The following is a 20,324-nucleotide window of genomic DNA, read 5'->3' as shown; positions in this document are numbered from 1 at the left end:
GAAATCGAGCAACCATTGACGTTTTGCCTGTCGTGGCCTTCGCACAGCCTCCTTCTGCTCCTGTTTGGAGATCCTCATTTCAAAACCTTCCTCCACCAGCTACTGCTGTGCAAACATCATTTGATCTGCCTCCTCACTGTTTGAAATGCCGGCCGCTCCCAATCACTATGCTTCCTCCTGTCCAATCATCACCCATCACCCTCATTGTCAGACCTGAGCAACCCCTGCCTTTTTTTAAACCTGTCGTTCGCCAACGTGCTGAATCACGCACTCCCATTGCATCTTCACAATAGTGTTTTATGAAGCAGTTTACTAATACATCTTTCATGGACCTACTACCTACACATTACTTTCTCATTTTATCATGTGGCATCCTTTCATCATCCCCTGTTGTATTTGCTTCCTTTTTGTACTCAGCCTATGTATTGAATGCTATGGATCAATAAAACATTATTGCGGATACCCTCCAACCGAATACTCTTCCTACTCCTTTCTTGACTGCACCAGTCAGACTTTGCCCACCAATTCCACCCAGTCCCATTGCCCATTGGGATCCAACAACACTCGTAGCCCACTTTTGCTTGGAATTGCAGTCACTGCAGCAGAAATAAAAAAGATGGGCTTACGCATAGGTGAAACCAATAACATTGGTACTAATATTGAACACAAGTGCAAGGACGACGATGAGGATAAATCTGGTGACACCGATAAATGATGAATTAGTAAAGGGTAGATGGACATCTACTCACGCAAACCCCAGTTTCAGAAGAGAGATGATGAGTAGCACCAACCAAATCAAAGGAAACACGTCAAGTGCTATCTGAAGTCAAGATACATTGGACGAGAGCAGGCGCTGTAGAAGAAGTGTTATTCATACCCAAAACATCCTATGTCCAAGAGAGTTGGATGACCATAAGTAAAGAACTGAATGATGTACTTGGAATCAATGGGATTGGCTGGACAAGAAGGCTGAAAGACGTCGGTCGATATGCGATGATACACACAACTGGGAAACTCACGTCTCAACTTTCAAATATCCAATAACTCTCACCATCTTCGTTGACCTAGAGAAAACAATCAGAAAAATGAATGGGGTATCGCAAGGGGACAGACTTGATTCCAGAAGCGATGTCCAAGTTGCAACCAGTGTTCATCCTGAAACACTCTGTTGGGGAAACTGAGGAACAGCGGGAAAGGTGCTCATGTGCATGTTCACTCGGCAATTCCAGGAGTCCAGAGCTAATACTTGGAGCATTGTCTTAATTCCCACTCCTCATTGACTGCCCGAAGATAAGTGGTGTTCCAAGAGTCTTGAAGTGAAAAATGAGAGGTTGTCGAGAAGAACCGACGGGGGGTGATTAGATGCTTCTCCCGTGAAGGAGTCACAGACGTGCATCCATTGGTGCTAAAAGTGTGCATCGTTAGCAGAGGCAATCGCGCAAAGGCATTTCATCTTACCTGCTGGGCGAGGGGCAGGCCAGGGTATGGAGCAAATAATGGGCCAGCACACATGGCAAAGGCTGGAAGGATGATTGTGAGATGGAAGGTCCTGTTCAAATACTTGATGAATTTCTCATATAACTTGTCCATTTGGGACACTGTCGTCATTTCACAGGGATTCCACCATCTTACGAGCTCAAAGTAACTGGCCCTTATGTTATTCTAACACAGGATGGGCCAGTGGTGGAGTAATGTAAATGGGGTTCCCATTTACCAATCTGAATTTTGAGCTAGATTCAGATTCCTCAACCTACTCATATTATTCTATAGCTGGAGGGGGCAGCAACAGAATAATATAGATAGGGCGCCTCTTGGCTGCATAGCCAGAACAGTTATTTTCCTGGCTAACCATTTTTCTGAGTACATCAATGATCCAGGAGATGAACTTCTCTTCTCAGTGGATTTATTTTAATCAGTGAAGACAGAACGGGATATTCCGAGAGTTGTGTCTCTCCCATTGATGATTGAGGTCGAGTTGGCGGTCCAGGAAATGAAGTTCTGGTGCCAGTTTTAGTTCCGTGAAGGATGGAAAAGGCACTCACATAAAAGACGTAGAATGCTTAAAATGGCACTGGAACTCAATAAGACGACTATCCAAGATACCATTTAATTCTGGGAGGGAGAGAATTCTAAGCCAAAGAATGGCGTGTTCAGAAATTCTGAAAGAAAATTTCAACCTCACTGGAAGGATTTCACTGGTGGTCGAATGTTGAGCAAATTTAGAATGCACAAGGCGAGCTGTCAATGATAGATGAATCACAAAGAAAGATAAGGCATTGTGACAGGACCCCCGAAAATCCTGCTAAATGATAGATACTGAAATTGCCGATTTCCAGATTCTTGTCCGTACCAATTTTGGCGAAGTCTGTCCGGATTTTATCTAGCCTAGACCAAATTTTCGAAAAGTTGTCCGAACTGCGTATCTAGCCCAAGTCAGGGCCAAATTTTTTTGTGCGGCAAAAGGTTCGAACCGGAGACCACACGTCAGGCTTCGTAAAGTACATACTTTTTTTCCGTTGAGCTACGCAACCATAGTTGTCCGGCTAGTATTTAGCCTCTGATTCTTCTCGCAAGCCTGTCTGGTAGTGTTGCCGAAGTCCGATTCGGTTCTGATCAAACCACAAACCAGACCAAAAATAAACTTGATCTAACCAAGCCATTGGTCTGCGGTCTGCTGTGGTTTGGTCACCTTATCAACTGGTTTTTGCATGTTTCAAACTGGTCACGCTGATGGTTTGAAACTGAATTTGGTAGATAATCCGATAAGGGTAACTTTTCCCCAACAACGTCGCTCTACACTGTCGGCGCACGCTCTTTCCTTGTATTCTGCTCCCCGCCTCATTCTTGCCTGCTTCTCCCCTACTTTTCATGATGAGCCCAGTTTGAGGTATGAAGATTGTTCATAATACTTTGATGGCGTGCTGACTCCTTGCTTCTCTTATCAGGACGTAAACCTACCACCCAGGAGAGTTGCCGGGTTGTTATGGAGTGGAGTGAGGACAGATGGCGCATTGTGATCTTGAGGAAAGAGGCTACACGAGGGTGTGTCGATAGTCAACGTGTTCGGCGCACCGCCCATTCTATTCATTTCACTTACATACCTTGTCCCACCTCTGATTGTTTATAACATTCTTATCAGTGTTCGGCAAATATACCCACTCTCCATCCATTCACCGCTTCTTTTTCTAAATGCCTTGAATTTATTCTCTACCGACCTCATGGACAAGCATGAGGTAGATAGCTATCCATTTGTCAATGTTCCCTACCTCAAATGACACTCATTCGTCATTGCGCTAAAGGACGGTAATCAGAGAGGACGGCGACATTGGTGATTGCTCCACACCATGTATTTCGCCTCTATGTGGTGTTTTACTTAAAAGACTAACATCCTGACTTCGTATCTGCAGAAAAATGCCTCCTCGTAAAAGCACGACGAACAACCCTCCTCGACGCGGTCGACATGGTCGTGGCGGCTCAATATCAGCATCGGCAGATGCTCCCGTGAACAACGTACCTGAAGCCGTCACTCAAGCGGATCCACGTAAGTACTCCGTGACCATCGCGCACACACCCTCATCATTGTACTACAGCACACCTCAATCCCGCATCTCCCATCACAACATTGTTGCCGACAGTTGATGAAGAAGTTGGTGCAGACTCAACACATTTTGGTAACGTCTTTTCACATTTTTATGTTGTCCTCATTATAATCCTTGGATCAGATGCCACTGGTCCCATCCCCGATAGTCCATCAAACCCATTCTTGGCAGACCCCGCCAATGCATCTAATCCCATGCTGAGTGACAACGTCCTTGATCGACCAGATGCGCCTGCATCAGGAGACGAAGAATCATTTCCCGATGTGAGTCCGACACCATCAATGGCTGGGTCTCCAACCGAGAGAACCCATGGCTTGCCTCAGGTAGGACGGCACAGCACAAGCAGGGCGGGAGCTACCACCGGCCAAGCGTGTGCAAACACGACAAAGAAGAAGAAAGGTGCTCGCGATGTCTGGACCTTTTTCCAAGAGACGAACGCTGGGTGTTTTTGTGTCTTTTGCCAGTAAGTCATTATTGGGTGTCTCAGTACGTATTGAACTGGGCTTTGGACTGCAGACACAAACATACCGTGGACAACACACATGAAATCTTTCCATTCAGTCTCGACACTGGGTCAAGTACTCTTCGTACACATCTCTTTACGCATCATATCAGCATGTGGGTTGATAGTTGTGATGAATTCAAGATTCCGATTACAGCAGCAAAGGCACAGGATCCGGTAGCTAGGTATCGCACATCAAAAGGCCAGCGCACTTCCCAGTCAAATGCCGGGGCGGGTGACAGGCCACCTGATATGCCAGAGTATTCCTACAAGGCATTTGTCGACGCTATTACAGAGTTTATTATTGCAGATGACCAGGTAAGTATTCATTTATTTGGGGCACGGTACTCAGTCTTATGATTTTGTCTTTCAGTCTTTGAATGTGGTTGAGAATCCTCGTCTGCGTAGGATTTTCATGCTGCTGCGGGAAGAACTCAAGGATTCTGACATCCCCCATCGAACTACAATTCGGAATCGTATTAAGGAGATTTGGGATGAACATTTGGCAAGCCTCAAAAGCGAGATCAAGGTACATAAAGTCCAGCTAATCTCAATTGTGGCGGGGACTTGATTTATCATCATACTACCAATAGCGCGCTCTCGGAAAGGTTTCCGTGACCACCGACATGTGGTCTGATTCCAATCTTGCTTCTTTCATAGCCGTCACCGCCCATTGGATTGAGACAAACATTACGCAGACCCCCAATGGGCCTCAATATGAATTGAAGCTGCACGCGGAGCTGATAGGCTTTCACCGAGTTCCCGGTCGTCATACGGGTGAACATCTTGCCCAGGCCGTTCTCTACATCCTCGACCGCCTTTCAATCACATCAAAAGTAAGTGTGCCGCTGCCATATTGTGCATGAATAAATCTTAATTTTTGCTGGCTAGATCGGGTGGGTTACTATGGACAATGCCACCAACAACGATACTCTGATGGCATCTCTTGAACGTGAATTGCATGCTCGGCAAATAGTCTTCGATCGTGTGGAAAATCGCATCAGGTAACAAACCCATTTTGTTGTAGAGCATTTTTTTTAGTTTCACATTCGACGTATATAGATGTTTTCCTCATATTGTGAACCTCGCATGTAAAGCAGTTTTGGCAGCTCTCAGTCACACCAATTATGTCGAGGATGAGAGTGCTGAAGCAGGTACGACACATAGTGATCCTATTGGTACACTACGTGCACTGGTTCGCGCAGTAAGTAATATCATGACTCTTCTCAAGGTCACTGTTTAATCTCAAATTATGCTCAGATCCGTGCTTCCTCTCTTCGCCGCCAGCATTTCGCTGAGATTGCTAAGAATCTCAGTTTGGAACTGCAACTCTTGCGAGACGTTGATACACGATGGTCTTCAACGCTATACATGATCGAAAGGGCACTAATTCTTGAAAAGGTACCTGATAGCCATAAAGCTTATTCGAAGTTCCCAACACTCGAGTTTAGGTTCTTGAAGATTTCTTTCTTTCACAAGAATTTGAGGATTTGCGGAGATATCAGCTCTCAGATCCGGAGTGGGAGGCGCTCGCAATGGTGCGAGAGATCCTTCTGGCAAGTTCAAGTTGTTTCGAAATTTAATCTTATCCATTCTCATAAGATACCCTCTAGGTTCCTGATGCTTTCCAGCAAAAACTCTCTGCTGAAAAAACACCGACACTTTGCAATGCAATACCTTCATTCGACGCGATGGTCAAAATATGGAGAGACCTTCAAGCCTCTTTAGGTCACCCATTTTCGGATATCATCGATGAAGGTATTGAGAAGCTCAATGCATATCACCACCGCACCGAGCTCGTTCCGGCATATACTATTTCTATGAGTACGTTTAATATGCTTGCCATTACGATCTCACGATTACATCCTGAATACTTAGTTTTAAATCCATCCATGAAGCTTCGGCATATCCCACTCGAAAAACATGGTGAGGCTAAGAGCCTCTTGCGCCGTGTAGTAAGTGACGGAAATAAAACCGAAAATTTATGTATAGCTGACATTTTTATTTGGTAGCTCCTTCCTTACTACGAAAAGCGGACTGGTGTAACAGAAACATCATCTCGGGAGCCAGGCCCTAACTTCCAAGTCACCAATGAGTCGCAACGGCCTGTGTGTGCCACTGACTATACACCACGCCGATCACAAGCAATTCGGGGCCGTTCTCTCCGAAATTCCACAGCTCATCGCACGGCTGATGACATTTTGGGTTTGACAAGGTCCAACAACCCCGCTCTTGGGTCCCTTGATGCCGAGATTGCACAATATCTCAATGATTCATCAACTGGAACATGCAGTCTCACATATTGGCAGGTGATGTGTATGATTATTGTGTTTTGAGTTGCTAAATGACAAATTTTCGTAGGAACATCAACTTCAATATCCAACTTTGTTTTTGGCCACATTGGATTACCTCGCTATTCAGGGGTCTGCGGTGCCGTGTGAGCGTGTATTTTCATCAGCAAAAGAGACAATGACTGATCGTCGCAATCGCATCCATCAGGATCTCATGGAAATGCTGCAAATGCTCAAATTTTCTCTTAAATCTGGAAAATCCCTCGACTTTTCGAAGGGAACATCTCGTGCAGAAGTTATCTTGTTCCTTGAGGCATCCGAAGAGGATGAGAATGGTGTTCCGGAGGATATCAACGCTTATATTCGCTCGCTTCTCTCGACTGTCCCTGTAGAGTAGATCTATTAAAACTCCGACTTCCTTATTGGGCTGTAAACCATAGTTTATCCTGTTCAAACTGGTTTTTCGGATAAACCAGACCATAAATTGGGGTTTAATCTGGTCAGGCTTGTAATTAATTACCTAAACCAGCAAAACCAAACCGGAACCAGACCAAATCGGACTTCGGCAACACTACTGTCCGGATTCTGTATCTAGCATTTTGCTGATTTTTTCGAAAGCCTGTCCGGTTTGTATCTATCCTAGTGCCTCATTTTGAAAAATTCTGTCCGGAGTGGTATCTACCATTTAGCAGGATTTTCGGGGGTCCTGTTGTGACCCAGCCGAACTGATTTAGAAGGCAATTGAGGTCAGGGAGCATCAAGGGTGAGATATTCACTTCGATCCCACCTGAAAAAGCGTTCGGGAAAGTGCGATTGGTGGAATCAACTTTGAATTCACGGAGAATTCCCGTGGTATCCGAGGGAAATAAGAAGAAAATGGTCAAGTTGCCAATGTCGCTCAGATAAGCTGAACAATCACCTTTTTTTTTGTTTGCTTTTTCTCAATGCCATTTACCTACGAGGTTGGCGGGAGATGTGTGAGTTTTGCGGAGTTTCAAATAAATTACATCCATATCCGGACAAACCCCTTTTGGTAGTTGCGGAAGTATTTTGATGTTGAACGTTGATCCCCGATCACAGGTACAGTTCCTCCAACCACCGCGAATTGCCGTGAGCGAATCTGGAGCACAAAAAGGGCATAAACCCACTTCTAATGGTGTGAGTTCTAACAACCAAATAAGCATAGATGGTTAACTTCGTCATTCAGTTTAATGGACCGACTGGGGGCTCATTGCATGGCGATAGACAGCACAGGACATCAAAGATATCATTGATACAAGCGAAGGAAACCAACAGATTGGTCTGCCCACGCCCTCCTTCAGGGTCAGCTAGGAAGCAAAACCCATCGACCACAGGTCCCAAAAACGCTAAAATTGAGCCATTATAAGTACTCGACGCGCCTCCGGTCCGCCTCTTTCCAACCCCGATCCCCTTCCTCCACTTTACGTGATTTGGTCATCATGTCGTCTATTAACAACCACACGGCAAATTCTGAACGCCCTGAACGCAGCCGTAATGCTCGAGCACAAGCCAGACAACGAGCAAAGCGAAAGGCATATATTGACCAGGTAAGCGTCAGCACCGTTCCTTTCACCCACACGACGTCGTTGCGTTTTAATCAGCATCGCCCAGCTCGAACAAACCGTAACAAAGCTCCAAACTGAGCTTGGCTACACTCCAGAGCAGATCGGCGCCCTTCCACCTCACACAGTGAAGATACGCGAGCTCGAGGCAGATCTCTTGAGGGCCCGAGAAGAAAACGAGGAACTCTCGAGGCTCCTCGCAGAAAGCAGAGTGTCGACCGCCGTCACGCGTCGGGACCCATTGACGACGTACCCAGATGGTCGGTGTTGTGACCGAGACTACAAGAGATGTAAGATGGTGGGCCATGCTGTGGAGGGGGTATACATCGTACGGTCGCACTTCTACCACTAATCAATGCTCAAACTTATCGACGCGTAGAGCCCCAGTGAAACTCCAGCCCATATGACGGAACCACTTTCGCGACCACCACCATTGACAATACCCCAGGCAGCCTTGAACCATTACAGCAATATTCCCTCCAACGCCAATCACCACGGTCCTGGGCTAAGCTTATCATTCATCCTGCATGCACCCGCATTCCAAATGCCAAATACACCATCGGGTTCGAGTGCCACTTCAAGTCCCCCATTCTCGGTGAGTATTGTTACTGTTTTACTCCCCATCCACGCGTCCCGATGCTGGCGATAAGAATTTCCTTGGATCCTAGTGATAATTTTTTTCTTGTTCCCCCCCCCTGTAGCCTGTTCAAATGCAAGCACCCATACACCCCCCCATGGACCAGCATCCACAGCAACACAACTACACACTCTCGAACTACGCGCAACACCATCCAAACCAATGTCCCGGTATATCTGTCAAGGTGGAGGACAACCCCAGTTATACTGTGAGTCAACAACCTCAACTCATAATACCTTTCATGAACAATAGGCATTTACAGCCGGGAAACCACCATTCCTCTCTACAGTACTCCTATTCGCATGGCCATCCTCACGACCACACTATGGATTGGAACACGTACTTGGATGGCCACAATTACACAGATAGCGTCTTTTGTTTTGTGTAGTAGGAGCGGCCTCTAAAATTACTATACCCTGCTTACCGTACCCTTTTCCTCGGTAATAGTACATAGGCTAGAAAGAAATGATAGACCAACGACAATACATGTACATCCGAAAATGATTTTTTTGTGCACAAGTGTGGTAGGTGCATGAGATGATAGAATGTTTGTGTGGGAGGGGTATCACGGATAGCAAGGAGCATGCGATGATAGTGACGACGACGACGAAAGAGTGGGGGAAAAAAAAGAAAGAGAAAAACGCAACCAAACTCGATATCAAGCCCCATCTTCCTCCTTCATCCACCCGCCTCCACTCGGTCCGCCATGGCTACTGCTGCTGCTGCTATTCACCTCGGCAGGATCCACAGCCTCCAACAGCTCCGCCTCTGCATCCCCATCCGCATCAACCAACTCCTGATCCCCACCACCAGTCGCTTCAACCGCACCTAGAATCTCAGCCTCAGCCTCAGCCTCAGCTTCCGCATCCGCATTAGCATCAGCGTCCGTCTCGTCCACCTCCATCCCAAGTGTGGGTGATATTGCCGCACCCAACGGCGATTTTTTGTTTGCTGGCGTCGTCCTTCTCGCTCCTGATGGAGTGCTTCTTCCAGCTGGCGTGCTTCTTCCTCCTATGACAGGGGTACTTCTCCCTCCACCACGCGCGGGCGTGCTCCTCCCCCCACCCGCAGGCGTGTTCCTCCCACCAGTGCTGCTCTTCCCTCCAGCGGCAGTAGCACCATTTTTCTTCACACCCGCCCGACTCCTACTCCCAACCTTTCCTCCCCTCCCAACATTCGAAAGCAGCAACTGCTCTGAATCGCCATCCTCCCCATCATGCTCTTGTTCACGTTCATGTTCAGCATCCTCCTCCTCCCCTTCGTCCTCCTCAAACGCAGCTATGGAAGGCGGAGGGCTACGGTTCAGACCTGCACCACCTACTTGTGTAACCGTGGGGGTTCTCAAATGCGAGGTATGGGATGGATGCGAGTGCGATGAACGCGGTGGAGCCTGGGTTTGCGCGTGCGGGCAACGGCTCCCTCCCCAGAATCTGCGATTGGGATTGCGAGGGCTGCAAGAAACTTCCATGATGTGTGAGAACCATATCCGTCCTATGTATCGATCGATCCGAGCCTTGAGAGAGCGGAAGTTGTGACATCGACCCCCCTCGCGAAGGCTGCTGGTGCATGACCGCCATTTGTTGTTGCGTCTCCAGGGTTCCTCGCCTCTCGACGCGTTTCATTTTCTTACACCTAGATGTGGTGTTTTGTTAGTTAAAAACGTGACGTAGAAAGATGAGAAAAAGGGAGACTTACTGATCACAAACAGTCCTAGGACCCATCAGCCCAGGGCCCCATTTTTCAACGCACTTGTTGTCTTTATACTGTCTTGGGAAACCGCATTGTCTGCAGATCCTCTGGCCTTGGGTGTTTGTGGCTGGGAAGACTTGGGCGGGCGGTGCGACGATCGGTGCGTTGATTGGGCCTTGGAAATTAGTCAGTTAGTATTTTCATTAAGGATGAAGGAGACGGGATGGGGAAATGGAAAAGGAAGAAGATTTGTGTGAAGTAACACGAGAAAAGAATAAGTCGGAGATAAGAATTGAGAAAAGATGCCGGGAAAGACATCAGTTAAATAGAAACAGGGAAGAACCTTCAGAGTGAAGGGCGAGGAGAGGAGAGGTGTATGATAGAAAACTGAGAAAAGCAAAAAAATTGAAGCGTTGAAACGGATCGCATAGGAAAGAAGGCTTCTGATAACTGTCACCTGAAACACAGAAATCGAGAAGAGGGTATTGCCAGATGCAAGAGAGCAGACAGACGATGTCCGTTCCTCGACAAGACGATCCAAAGGCCAGAAGGAACACGCGACTTACCTCCTGCTGGTCCACCAGGCCCCCCAGCCAACGCACCCACAATCCCCCCTCCTCCAATACTACTCCCACTAACCGAATACTTTGGCTTCTTCATGGGTGCACCTGTAACGACCGGAGCAAAGACATGAGTCTGATACTGCTGAACCTGACCCGGCTGAACAAGTGGACCAGGTTGTCCCACCGGCTATCTCACGTCCTTCCTCGGGACAGACTGATTAGCCGGATACACATACCCAGCCCCCTCTTGTGCTTGTTGACCCTCGTAAACGTGTACGCGCCTGCTGCTACTACCCCTCCTCGGCGTGTCTTCGTGAGTGGTGGCTCCACAGATGCGGGGACCCATTTTGAGATGCGGTTGTAGTTGGTAAAGGAAGACTCGCCATATGCGGTGGTTGTTGTGGTTGTTGATTCGCAGCGATGCCGTTGATGGCGTCGGCTGTAGTGGCTTCAAAGAGCATCTCATCAACGTCCAACGAAGCGCTGCTAGAGCGACTTGAAGATCTTGAATGGGGTCTACGCGAAAGCGCATGATGGGGATGGTGTTGTTGATGGCAATGGAGATGTGAATGTGACGAAGGGAGGGTGTGTGGGTGCGGTTTGTGGTGATCGCCGGGGGACATGATGATTCTAGGAGCGGACGGGGTAGGGGGTGGGTATCCATGCTGCTCCAGATGGATATGCTGAGCCGAGGGATGAGGACGTAAGAGAAGTGCGCTCATTGAAATCGAGGTGTGGTACTTACCAAGTCGGAATAAGACATCCTCGGTTCTCCATTCCCGCGGGATCGTTTTGATGGTGGGTGGGTGTATTTGCTTTCTAAGCTTGGCGTGCGTGCTCTGCGGGATGTTGTCGTGGTTGATGAAGAACTAGTAGGGGGTGTTAAAGCAGGAAAAGGGGTCCTTGTAGCATGTCTCCTCGGTGGTTGAGAAGTTGGCGGTGGTGGAGGTGCCATGGAGGATGTACCCAGCAACGGAGTACCAATAAATCCCAAAGTCAACTGGCCTCCCTCACTAACAATCCTCCCAAACGCCTCTCTCGCTTCCTGATTACGCAAGTCACCCACCTGCAGCCAACGATCGAGTTGTGTGCAATTCTCCAAGACGGCCCTTCTCCTTGACTCCGCTTCGTCCCTTGCTATTTCCGCCCTCTGTACTCGATCCTCATACTCGATAATAACGCACTTCGCCGACGATTCGGACGAGGGCGACGACGACGACGCATCCGTTAGCGTTTGCAACAGCCGCTCAGCCTTTTCCGCGTGTTTCCTCGTATTCGTCAATTTCTTCTTCAACGCCTTGTTCTCCGTATATGTCTCCGTCAACAACGTCGACAGCTGCAGGTTTGAACTCACAGTCCTGGTCGTCGTCGGCGTATTTGCATTGGTAGGCACTGTATCTTGCGGGGAGGCAGACACGGGGTAGCTGATGAAGATGATGCAAGGTGGCAAAGGGGCTTTGGATGCCAGTATCATGAAAGTTGGTAGGCGCAGGTTGGAAGTGGTACCCATAGAATTAGTTCGTGAGCCAGGAAATTGGTCACTCGACGGCTCGAGAGCTGTTAGCGCGAGTCGGAGTTTGCAACAGCCTCGAGGACTGACAGAGAGCGGTTGCGCCAAGCTTTACCAGGCATCTCCAAGCCCTCGAAGACTGACGGAAAGCGGTTGCGTCAAGCTTTACCAGGCATCTCCAAGCCCCCTGACTCATGGTCGCGCGTCACAGGGTCAAGTACAAACGTTAACTTCGGAACTCAGTGTTTGTCTTTGTTGTACTGGGAGCTTCCACATCAACACATTACTACTTGTAAACAGGCTTTCGAGCTGAAATAATTACAGCACGCAAACAACACGTTAATTTTACCACCTAACTTTGACCCAAGAAGCTTGGATTCAATTCGGAAAGAGCACAAACTATATGAGGTCCCGGTCAACTTTGATCATGAATCACAAACACGCCACTCTTCCCCAAACATGGCGCAAATAATACGACTTCCTGGCTCGTGTCCGCAAGCTACGTTCAAGAAACGGCTGGTTCATGGGACAAACGAACACCTTTGGCAGGGTCACGCTTTTGTGACGCGGGACTTCGTGAAAGAAAACGGTTCACGTTCTGTGCTACACAATCACTGATTCACAACGTCAACGCAACTCCCACTGGGTGGCGTGGTACATGGGACTCAAGCTTCGGGTTCTTCCCATAACTTGACAACAAACACATCGTGTTTGATGTCGTAACTTTCCCTTTTTCTTTTAACTTGAAAAAGGTCGACCCAAATTGTTTCTCGCCATCCAGCCACTCCTTAAAATCGGCTTGCACCATAGCAGATATCTCAGAATTACCCCATTTCGTTCTTGACAATACGTTCGCGTTCTTCGTCTTTCGCCTCTCGATCTCCACTGAGTATTTTTACAGTTTTGGTGCGGCTTTCGTTGGGTTGGTGGTGGCAACGACGTGAGTCTCTATCGTGCCCTGTCATTTTTTTTTACTCATCGCTTCAACAGGCTGCACGGAGGTGTGTTTTATGCTCTCGTTTGTTTGTTATTTCTCTAAACCGGCTCCTCCAGTTGCTTGCAGTCAAATTTGGTACTACTATACCCACCACAGCGATCGATGGCCAATCAGACTTCTCATACTATGACTGACTTAACGGCGAGGTTGTCTCGCAATCTCATACCGTTTCATAGGTCGGCGCCGTGGTCAGATGGCGAGTATGATGGGATATTTTCGAATTGACGATCCTGAAGTCCTAGAGAAGAAAAGTGCTAGAGAACATAGGATACGGACGGGGATAGTCGGATGATGAACTTGGGTAGAGCCTGAAGGAAGTTGGCACCTGCAGAAACTTGAGAGATTAACGAGGCGGAAACAACCTAAATCGCCAATGAAAAATTTTCGGGACGTGGTCATAGAAGCGCTTAACTACGCTAGTCTGCTCGAGAGACTGCGCATATTTTACAAGAGGACGACAACGAATTGCGGCATGAATGCAAGTTGTCTCTCGGCGGACTTGCTGGTGCATCCTTTTGGGCCCTTGATTCTCCGATTGTTTGTCGCTCTAAATGAATTTCTTCTTGTTCTTCATCGAGCCCAACTATCGGAGGAATCAAACCTGGACTTTCAGACCTTCAAAACGCAATCGCATGAACAACTTGAATGCAAATTTAAAAGGACGATACTAAAAGAATACTTACATAAAACGACAGGCCGAAGGAGCTCAGTTACTACGATCCAACTGCAAGTTCGGATCCGAGCCTCCGAGGGAGATTCCTGGACGCGTTGGAGAGCAATGCCAGAGACGATTCGCGTCCAACATCAGCAAAACCTGATTTTCCCACGTAGACAGGCATAGTGCTTCCGCTAACATCATAGTTTCCCATAGTTACACGCCAAGTTTGGCTAGATGCCCTAGCGCTCCACAGCGCTCCACAGCACTGTGTGGGTGTAAGCTTGTGCTATACAGCACTACAGAGACTTGTGCCGTTACTATAGGGTGCTATAGAGGGGCCTCCACTTTCTACCCAGCCCTTATAGGGAGTCAAACTACAAGTATACTAGATTTCAGTAGAAAACACATTCCCTATTGTATATGAATAATTTATGACCAAAATACGCCTGGAATAAGAAGAAAGTACAACACTGTCCAGAGATTGATTGACCTACAAAGATTGCAACAAGAAAGAATATGAAGTATCTTTTGCAAAACATATTCGTCTTTTGTGATTTTTTTTGCGTTGGAAAGTGGTGTTCAAGCCGATTCCAACGCATCTATTTACGTAGTATTTAGTTCAAAACTCAAATGGCTTTGGACCAATTACTGGTGAAGAATCTGCGTAAAAATGGTAAATGTTATCGGAGGTCGCCTTAAACGTCGAAATATTAGGGGCTCTTAGACCCGTTTTAAAGCTCTAATTTGTGCGTTTCTGACAAGCCCAAAATCGCATGAAACGGAGCAGAACTCATGATGATAATATATATTTCAGATGTCTAATACAGGCCAAATAGTTTATGCTACAATTTGTGAGGTACTCCAAATTTTTCTACGCCGTAAATTGGATTGCATTCGCGTGAATAAAGCGATTAAAATAAGCCTACATAGAGGCCAAACGGTGTGATACTCGTGAAGTTATAGCTATGAGCTACCTAGAAAGTGTAAGTGTGAATTGATGGAAGTCGGTACGGTTGCGGGAAGTCACGTGCCACGCTCAACTCACATTTTCGAACTTAGACAACTTCAATTGTTACTACTACTACCAAAAAACAGGAAATTTCGGGAAATCATGGAAATAGCCAGGAAATTTCTGGTAACAACTGCAAATTTCTTGGAAGGCTCGGAAATTGTTCAATAATTTTCCAATATGAACTTTATATTTGCTTGATTACATGGTGCCATCTACAATTGTGTATGCCCACCTCGAATGCCATGCTTTCTGTGAAAGACAGTGACAGGCGACAAACAACTTCAAGTTGCGAGACAATTCGTTTAAGTCCGTTGAAACTCCGACATCATGTGATTATGTTGAACTCTTGAATTTCCCAACACGGAAATTCATTGTTCTTCCTTCCCACCACAATGTTTAACTTGTCCTCGACAAACGGTGTCCTCCCTCGTCGAGTTACAGCATCCTCCCTCCCTCGTTGACGAACCGCGTCCCTCGACGAACGGTGTCCTCCCTCGTCCATGATCGGCGTCCTCCCTCCCTTGAAGAACGGCATCCTCCCTCTCTTGAAGAATGGCTTCCTCCCCCCCTTGAAGAATGGCTCCCTGCCTCCCTTGAAGAACAGCTCGCTCCCGTGAAGAATGGCTTCCTCCCTTAAAGAAAAGATCCCTCCCTCATTGACGAACGGCTCCCTCGTCGACAAACGACTCCTCCCTCAACGAATGGCTCCCTCTCTCGGCAAATGGCTCCCTCCCTTGACGAAAGGCTCCCTCTTGACAAATGGCCCCCTCCCTCGACAAACGGCTCCCCCGATGAACAGTGTCCTCCCTTGATGAACTGCTCCCTCACTCGTCGACGAACGGCATCCTCCGTCCCTTCTTGACTGACGGTGTTTCTCCCTCGACGAATGGTGTCCTCCCTCCCTCGTTGACGAACGGCGTCCTCCCTCTCTCGTTGATAAATGGTATTCCCCCTGCCTTGAAGAACGGCGTCTTCCCTCGCTTGTCGACAAATGCATCTTCCCTCTGTTGTCGACGAACGGTGTCCTCCCTACCTCATTGATGAACGGCTCCCTCCCTTGAAGAACGGCGTCCTCCTCCCTTGTCGACGAATGGCGTCCTCCCTCCTTTGAAGAACGGCTCCGTCCCTTGACGAACAACCGTCCTCCCTTCCTTGTTGGTGAATGGCATCCTCCCTCTGTTGATGAAAGATGGACGGTCTCTTATTCCATAAATTTGATATACTGCAGTCATTACTATGTAGAATATTAGGATATCTTGTATAATGTAGTAGTGCAGACAATAAACTTATTTTTTCGTAACACAAGTTCTGTGTAAAAATCATGCAATATGGTATTAAAATGAGCAGAATGTATGCCCCCCCTCTAGGAATCTGCAGACCCCAGGGGTTGCTACTGAGGGCTGCAGATCTGCTCCGTAATTCTAGGGAGCACTATGAAGTGGCTATGTGTTTCTATGAATGGCTGCAGATCTGCTCTGAGATTCTAGGGAGTGCTGTGTAGTGGCTGTGCGTTTCTATGTAGAGCTGCATAGAACGCGCAGGTGACTGTAAAGGTGATACCCCTTTCTATGGTGCTATGGCACTACACAGCCCTGCCACGTGCTGCCTAGCTCACCCAGGTTTTGCTGATGAACCGCAGGAGGGTCAACTATCTTTGGCCGATAGCATCAATTGGCAATGTAGGGATCGCTTCCTTCATCTCCCATTCGTATGTCCAATCAAACTGTGTGTGTAGCATTATTTAGGGATGTAGCAAGGATGAAGGAGAGTTTTGCGAAGCTTGAAAGTTAGGGTTAGGGTTTTGAGCATTGATTTGATAATAAGACTATTCTCATCTCCGCACCAACTCGAATTTCTGATAATATGGCATTCCAAGTTCCGCGCAAAGCGATTCTAACGAAGGAACAACTCGAGTGCTTCCAAACCTCGAAGACACACCAAGAGCTCGTCTCATATATCGAGGTCCTCAACGACGCAGTCGTCGGCATCAGGCTCACCGACGAATGTTCGTTGTCTACGGGTGCAGCTGCTGTTCTCGTCCTCTTGGACAGTGTTGAGCGAGTGGCGAGGGATACGCCTCCTGTGGAGAACTCCGCGTCGAGGTTTGGGAATCCGGCTTTTCGGACATTTTATGATCGTGTCTCCGAGGTGCGTTTGTGTATCCTGGAGTTAGATTGAAGTACTCGCTAACCATCGTTCATAGATCTCACCGGAGTTACACGCATTGCTTCCTGGTTTGCCAAGTGAGGCTATCGAGGAACTGTCGGTTTATTTCAGCGAGGCATGGGGCAATCGCACGCGCATCGATTACGGGAGTGGAATGGAACTCAATTTCCTGTGCTGGCTGTAGCTCAACGCGTCGTATACTTAGCTTATGTCTAGAACGGCTATAGGTCTTACAAGAAACGGACCATAAAGCAATCGTTATTCGTTTATTCTGGAGGTAACCCTTTCTCATCTTTCAGTCACAACCAGACTGACCCGTTAGCAGATACATAAATATCATGCGGATACTCCAATTGACCTACTGGCTAGAACCAACCGGATCGCATGGCGTCTGGGGGCTGGACGACTGCCACTCTCCCCCGTTTCTCTTTGGTTTCGCTCAACTACGAGCTGGGCAACGCCATCGCACTCTTTCGAACCCCAAAGCTGATCCGTGGCTCAGGGCATAAGTACATCCGTCCCAAGGCGATACACGACCCCGAGATAGGGGTGGAATACTTAAACGACCACATGTATTTCGCTTGTATCGCTTTCACTAACTCGGCGCGTCTTTCCCCCCTCTTCATTGAGCGCTGTTGACATCGACACACTCTCACTCACACAGATAAAGACAGCCTCCCTCCGATGGCATTCCCCCATGCTCAACGACATATCAGCCGTGCGCCTCCTTCCTCCTTTCACCCCTTTTCCTCCTGGTCATTTCTCCTTCATTTCGCAGGTAAAAACATGGGACAGAGTCAACTGAGGCATGCTCAAAATGTACCTTGCCGAAGTTCTCAACAAGCTCCCAGCAATCCAACACTTCCTCTTCGGCTCGCTACTCCCTTACGACGGGCCTCTACCGCCTCCGCCTGCTACGTCTCTTCCATCCACGCTTTCCACACCCTCGAAACCCGTGATATCACAGACAGTGCATGGGGACCACGTGCACGTACATGACGACCTTGGAGAGGCTGGCCAGAAGGACGTTGGCTGGGGTGACTGCTGCGGGATCCCCGGTCTGTGTTTGCTGCGGCTAGGTCGGAGGCGGAGAAGAAGCATGGGTTCAAGTTGGGCGAGGCGGGGGGTGCCGGGTGTGAGGCCCGTTCCATTTGATTAGTCGACGATGGGGTTACAGGATCATGATGTGACAGACGGTAGCGGACCACATATGCTTGCTTCTATAGCTATAGTCTTAACATGAAACTATTTATCACGACGTTTTGGTGTCAGAGGGACCTGGTATCCTGGAGGTGTGCACATGCCGAGCTGGGATGGGGCTGGAAGCTGCGTCTTTGAGGCTCGTAGTAGGTTTCTCGGCCGTATAACGAAGCAGTGCGCGAATCTGCGTAAGCTTCCTTTGGTTTGGTTTGAGGGACCCAGGATCTGATACTGTGATTCGATTCCTTGTCCCAGGATTCATTCTCCTGATGAAGGGCGTTAGCGAACAAAGAAAGAAGATTGCAGCCAAAACTCACGCAGTCATTCCGCAATTTGAGAGGAATAGACCGAGGATCGAGCTTCCCTTCGTCCTAGTTGATAACGGAGTTAGCATCGTGTACTCTCAAAAAGAGAGATGAAAGCCTACGTGAGCGATCGTCTTCTTGCCAGATTCACCAAGGACAACACGTGTTTGACCCCAAGAGAAATCGTCCATCCTCCAGAGCGAGTATACAGGCAAGAAGGAGGAGAAGGCGGGAATGGCAGGTGTGTAGAACAACATCCATCCAATCATGTCCCACTTCCGTCGCATGGTGAAAGCCAGGGCTTGAATGCCGTATATCGCGGCGATCGTGATGAGCGATAGAGCGGGGATGGATTTGCCCCCACCGGCCACCAGTCCGATCAAGTACGCCATCTTGGGAGGTAATTAGATGCCTGATCAAATGAAAGGGCAAAACTTACATATGCGACAGCGACAGGCTGCATGAGCGTCGAAACCAAATCAATCATAACAATGAAACACATCGAGAAGCAGCAGAAACCACAAAGCTGCTCCAAGAAGATGAGTTCCCTGAGGTTGTGAGCGGTCGAGTTGATCCAGCGGCGACGTTGAGACAGCAAAACCTTCCAGTCATCAGGAGCCACGGTGTACGCATGGGCATCCCGGATAAACTGGGTTTTGAAGAGCGGGAAGTGCTTGAAGAGCAACGTGGTGAGGTATCGATCTTCGCCAAGATGCAGGAGGTTCTTCATATGAACATTGATAAGCGTGTTAGAAGTAACGAGTGATAACGATCTCGAAGCGTTGATGACGCCCTGAATCGGGCTATGAGAGTTCTTGATCTCTACATTTGCCGCATTTAGTGACTTTCGTTGGTTGGTCAGCTGTGTTAAAGCGCAAAATGAAACAACCCACAGCTACGTCAACACCCCTATACTCCGTCCCCAATACGATCGACTTAAAGTAAACATCACCGAGCTCCCCAATCCAATGCTCGAACAAAGGCATGTCCGTTTCGAGAGAGTCGATGTATAGGATGGCGTCGTTTGGGACGCAAGGAAGGGTTATGGTGACTTCGAATTCGACTTTGTGGCTCCCGGGACGTCCTGCCCAATCTGACTTTTATATTTCATAGTAAACGACCGATCGAAATCGACGAGGGAAACAAAGGACTCACGAATATACCAACGCCAACGCCTCCATCGTCCCTCGTAATCTGACAGACTCTAAGGTTGTCCAAGAGCGGTTCTTCCCAATAGTTCACGTCGACGTCGACAACCACGTCCTCTGAACCGGCGGCTTTATGGGGTTGGACGATGTTGATGATGCCATTCGAAAGCGTCCCTCGGGAGACGAAGAAAAGCGCTTTGGAAGGGAGTGGGAGGGTGAAGGTTACCGGGATAGAGTACGGAGCTGGGTCTTCGGCAGTATTACTTGGATTGTGATGCAATTCGGCGCAACGGTCAATTTGGACATTGGGCGGTATGGGTCAGTCGTGTTCTCGCTACGTAGGAATTTCCTTGAATTTGACATACCGTGTATAACGGAGAGAACATACTGATGAGGAGAGGAAAGGGTATGTCTTGAACAAGAGCCAAACACAGCCTGTGATCAAGAGGAATTCCGAATGGCCA

General features: G+C 48.1%; 5 protein-coding genes across 5 annotated transcripts in view; 2 read left to right on the top strand and 3 right to left on the bottom strand.

The window, feature by feature from the left end:
- LACBIDRAFT_323960 (uncharacterized protein) overlaps nucleotides 1-1,512 on the bottom strand; it is a gene marked incomplete at both ends in the record, with an annotated part of 3,029 nt that extends 1,517 nt beyond the window's left edge. The window contains 6 exons of the mRNA XM_001877262.1: nucleotides 337-339; nucleotides 523-596; nucleotides 627-695; nucleotides 750-816; nucleotides 1,052-1,064; nucleotides 1,459-1,512. Of these exons, the coding sequence (XP_001877297.1) occupies nucleotides 337-339; nucleotides 523-596; nucleotides 627-695; nucleotides 750-816; nucleotides 1,052-1,064; nucleotides 1,459-1,512 (280 nt within the window). The remainder of the gene's footprint in view (nucleotides 1-336; nucleotides 340-522; nucleotides 597-626; nucleotides 696-749; nucleotides 817-1,051; nucleotides 1,065-1,458) is intronic.
- Nucleotides 1,513-7,907: 6,395 nt separating this feature from the next.
- LACBIDRAFT_313514 (uncharacterized protein) lies at nucleotides 7,908-9,000 on the top strand (the record flags this gene model as incomplete). Its single annotated transcript, XM_001877636.1, has 5 exons — nucleotides 7,908-7,960; nucleotides 8,015-8,303; nucleotides 8,355-8,570; nucleotides 8,677-8,820; nucleotides 8,875-9,000. The coding sequence occupies 5 exons, from the start codon at nucleotides 7,908-7,910 to the stop codon at nucleotides 8,998-9,000; spliced, it is 828 nt and encodes a 275-aa protein (XP_001877671.1).
- Nucleotides 9,001-9,106: 106 nt separating this feature from the next.
- LACBIDRAFT_293018 (uncharacterized protein) lies at nucleotides 9,107-13,339 on the bottom strand (the record flags this gene model as incomplete). The annotated part of the gene is made up of 9 exons (XM_001877261.1): nucleotides 9,107-9,920; nucleotides 9,943-10,244; nucleotides 10,308-10,476; nucleotides 10,868-11,021; nucleotides 11,061-11,494; nucleotides 11,610-11,733; nucleotides 11,931-12,200; nucleotides 12,258-12,483; nucleotides 13,203-13,339. The coding sequence occupies 9 exons, from the start codon at nucleotides 13,337-13,339 to the stop codon at nucleotides 9,271-9,273; spliced, it is 2,466 nt and encodes an 821-aa protein (XP_001877296.1). The 3' UTR covers nucleotides 9,107-9,270.
- A 3,023-nt stretch (nucleotides 13,340-16,362) lies between these two features.
- On the top strand, nucleotides 16,363-16,673 carry LACBIDRAFT_313510 (uncharacterized protein; the record flags this gene model as incomplete). The annotated part of the gene is made up of 1 exon (XM_001877635.1): nucleotides 16,363-16,673. The coding sequence occupies one exon, from the start codon at nucleotides 16,363-16,365 to the stop codon at nucleotides 16,540-16,542; it is 180 nt and encodes a 59-aa protein (XP_001877670.1). The 3' UTR covers nucleotides 16,543-16,673.
- A 2,066-nt stretch (nucleotides 16,674-18,739) lies between these two features.
- Nucleotides 18,740-19,448, bottom strand: LACBIDRAFT_145387 (glycosyltransferase family 2 protein; the record flags this gene model as incomplete). The annotated part of the gene is made up of 3 exons (XM_001877260.1): nucleotides 18,740-18,778; nucleotides 18,835-19,104; nucleotides 19,152-19,448. Coding segments are annotated over 3 exons (606 nt in total), but the record flags the coding sequence as incomplete, so codon positions are not given.
- Between the last annotated feature and the right edge of the window lie 876 nt (nucleotides 19,449-20,324).

Source organism: Laccaria bicolor, genomic scaffold (genome assembly GCF_000143565.1).
Source record: "Laccaria bicolor S238N-H82 LACBIscaffold_5 genomic scaffold, whole genome shotgun sequence".
NCBI classification, from domain to species: Eukaryota; Fungi; Basidiomycota; class Agaricomycetes; order Agaricales; family Hydnangiaceae; genus Laccaria; species Laccaria bicolor.
This window is presented reverse-complemented; position numbering and strand designations above follow the sequence as displayed.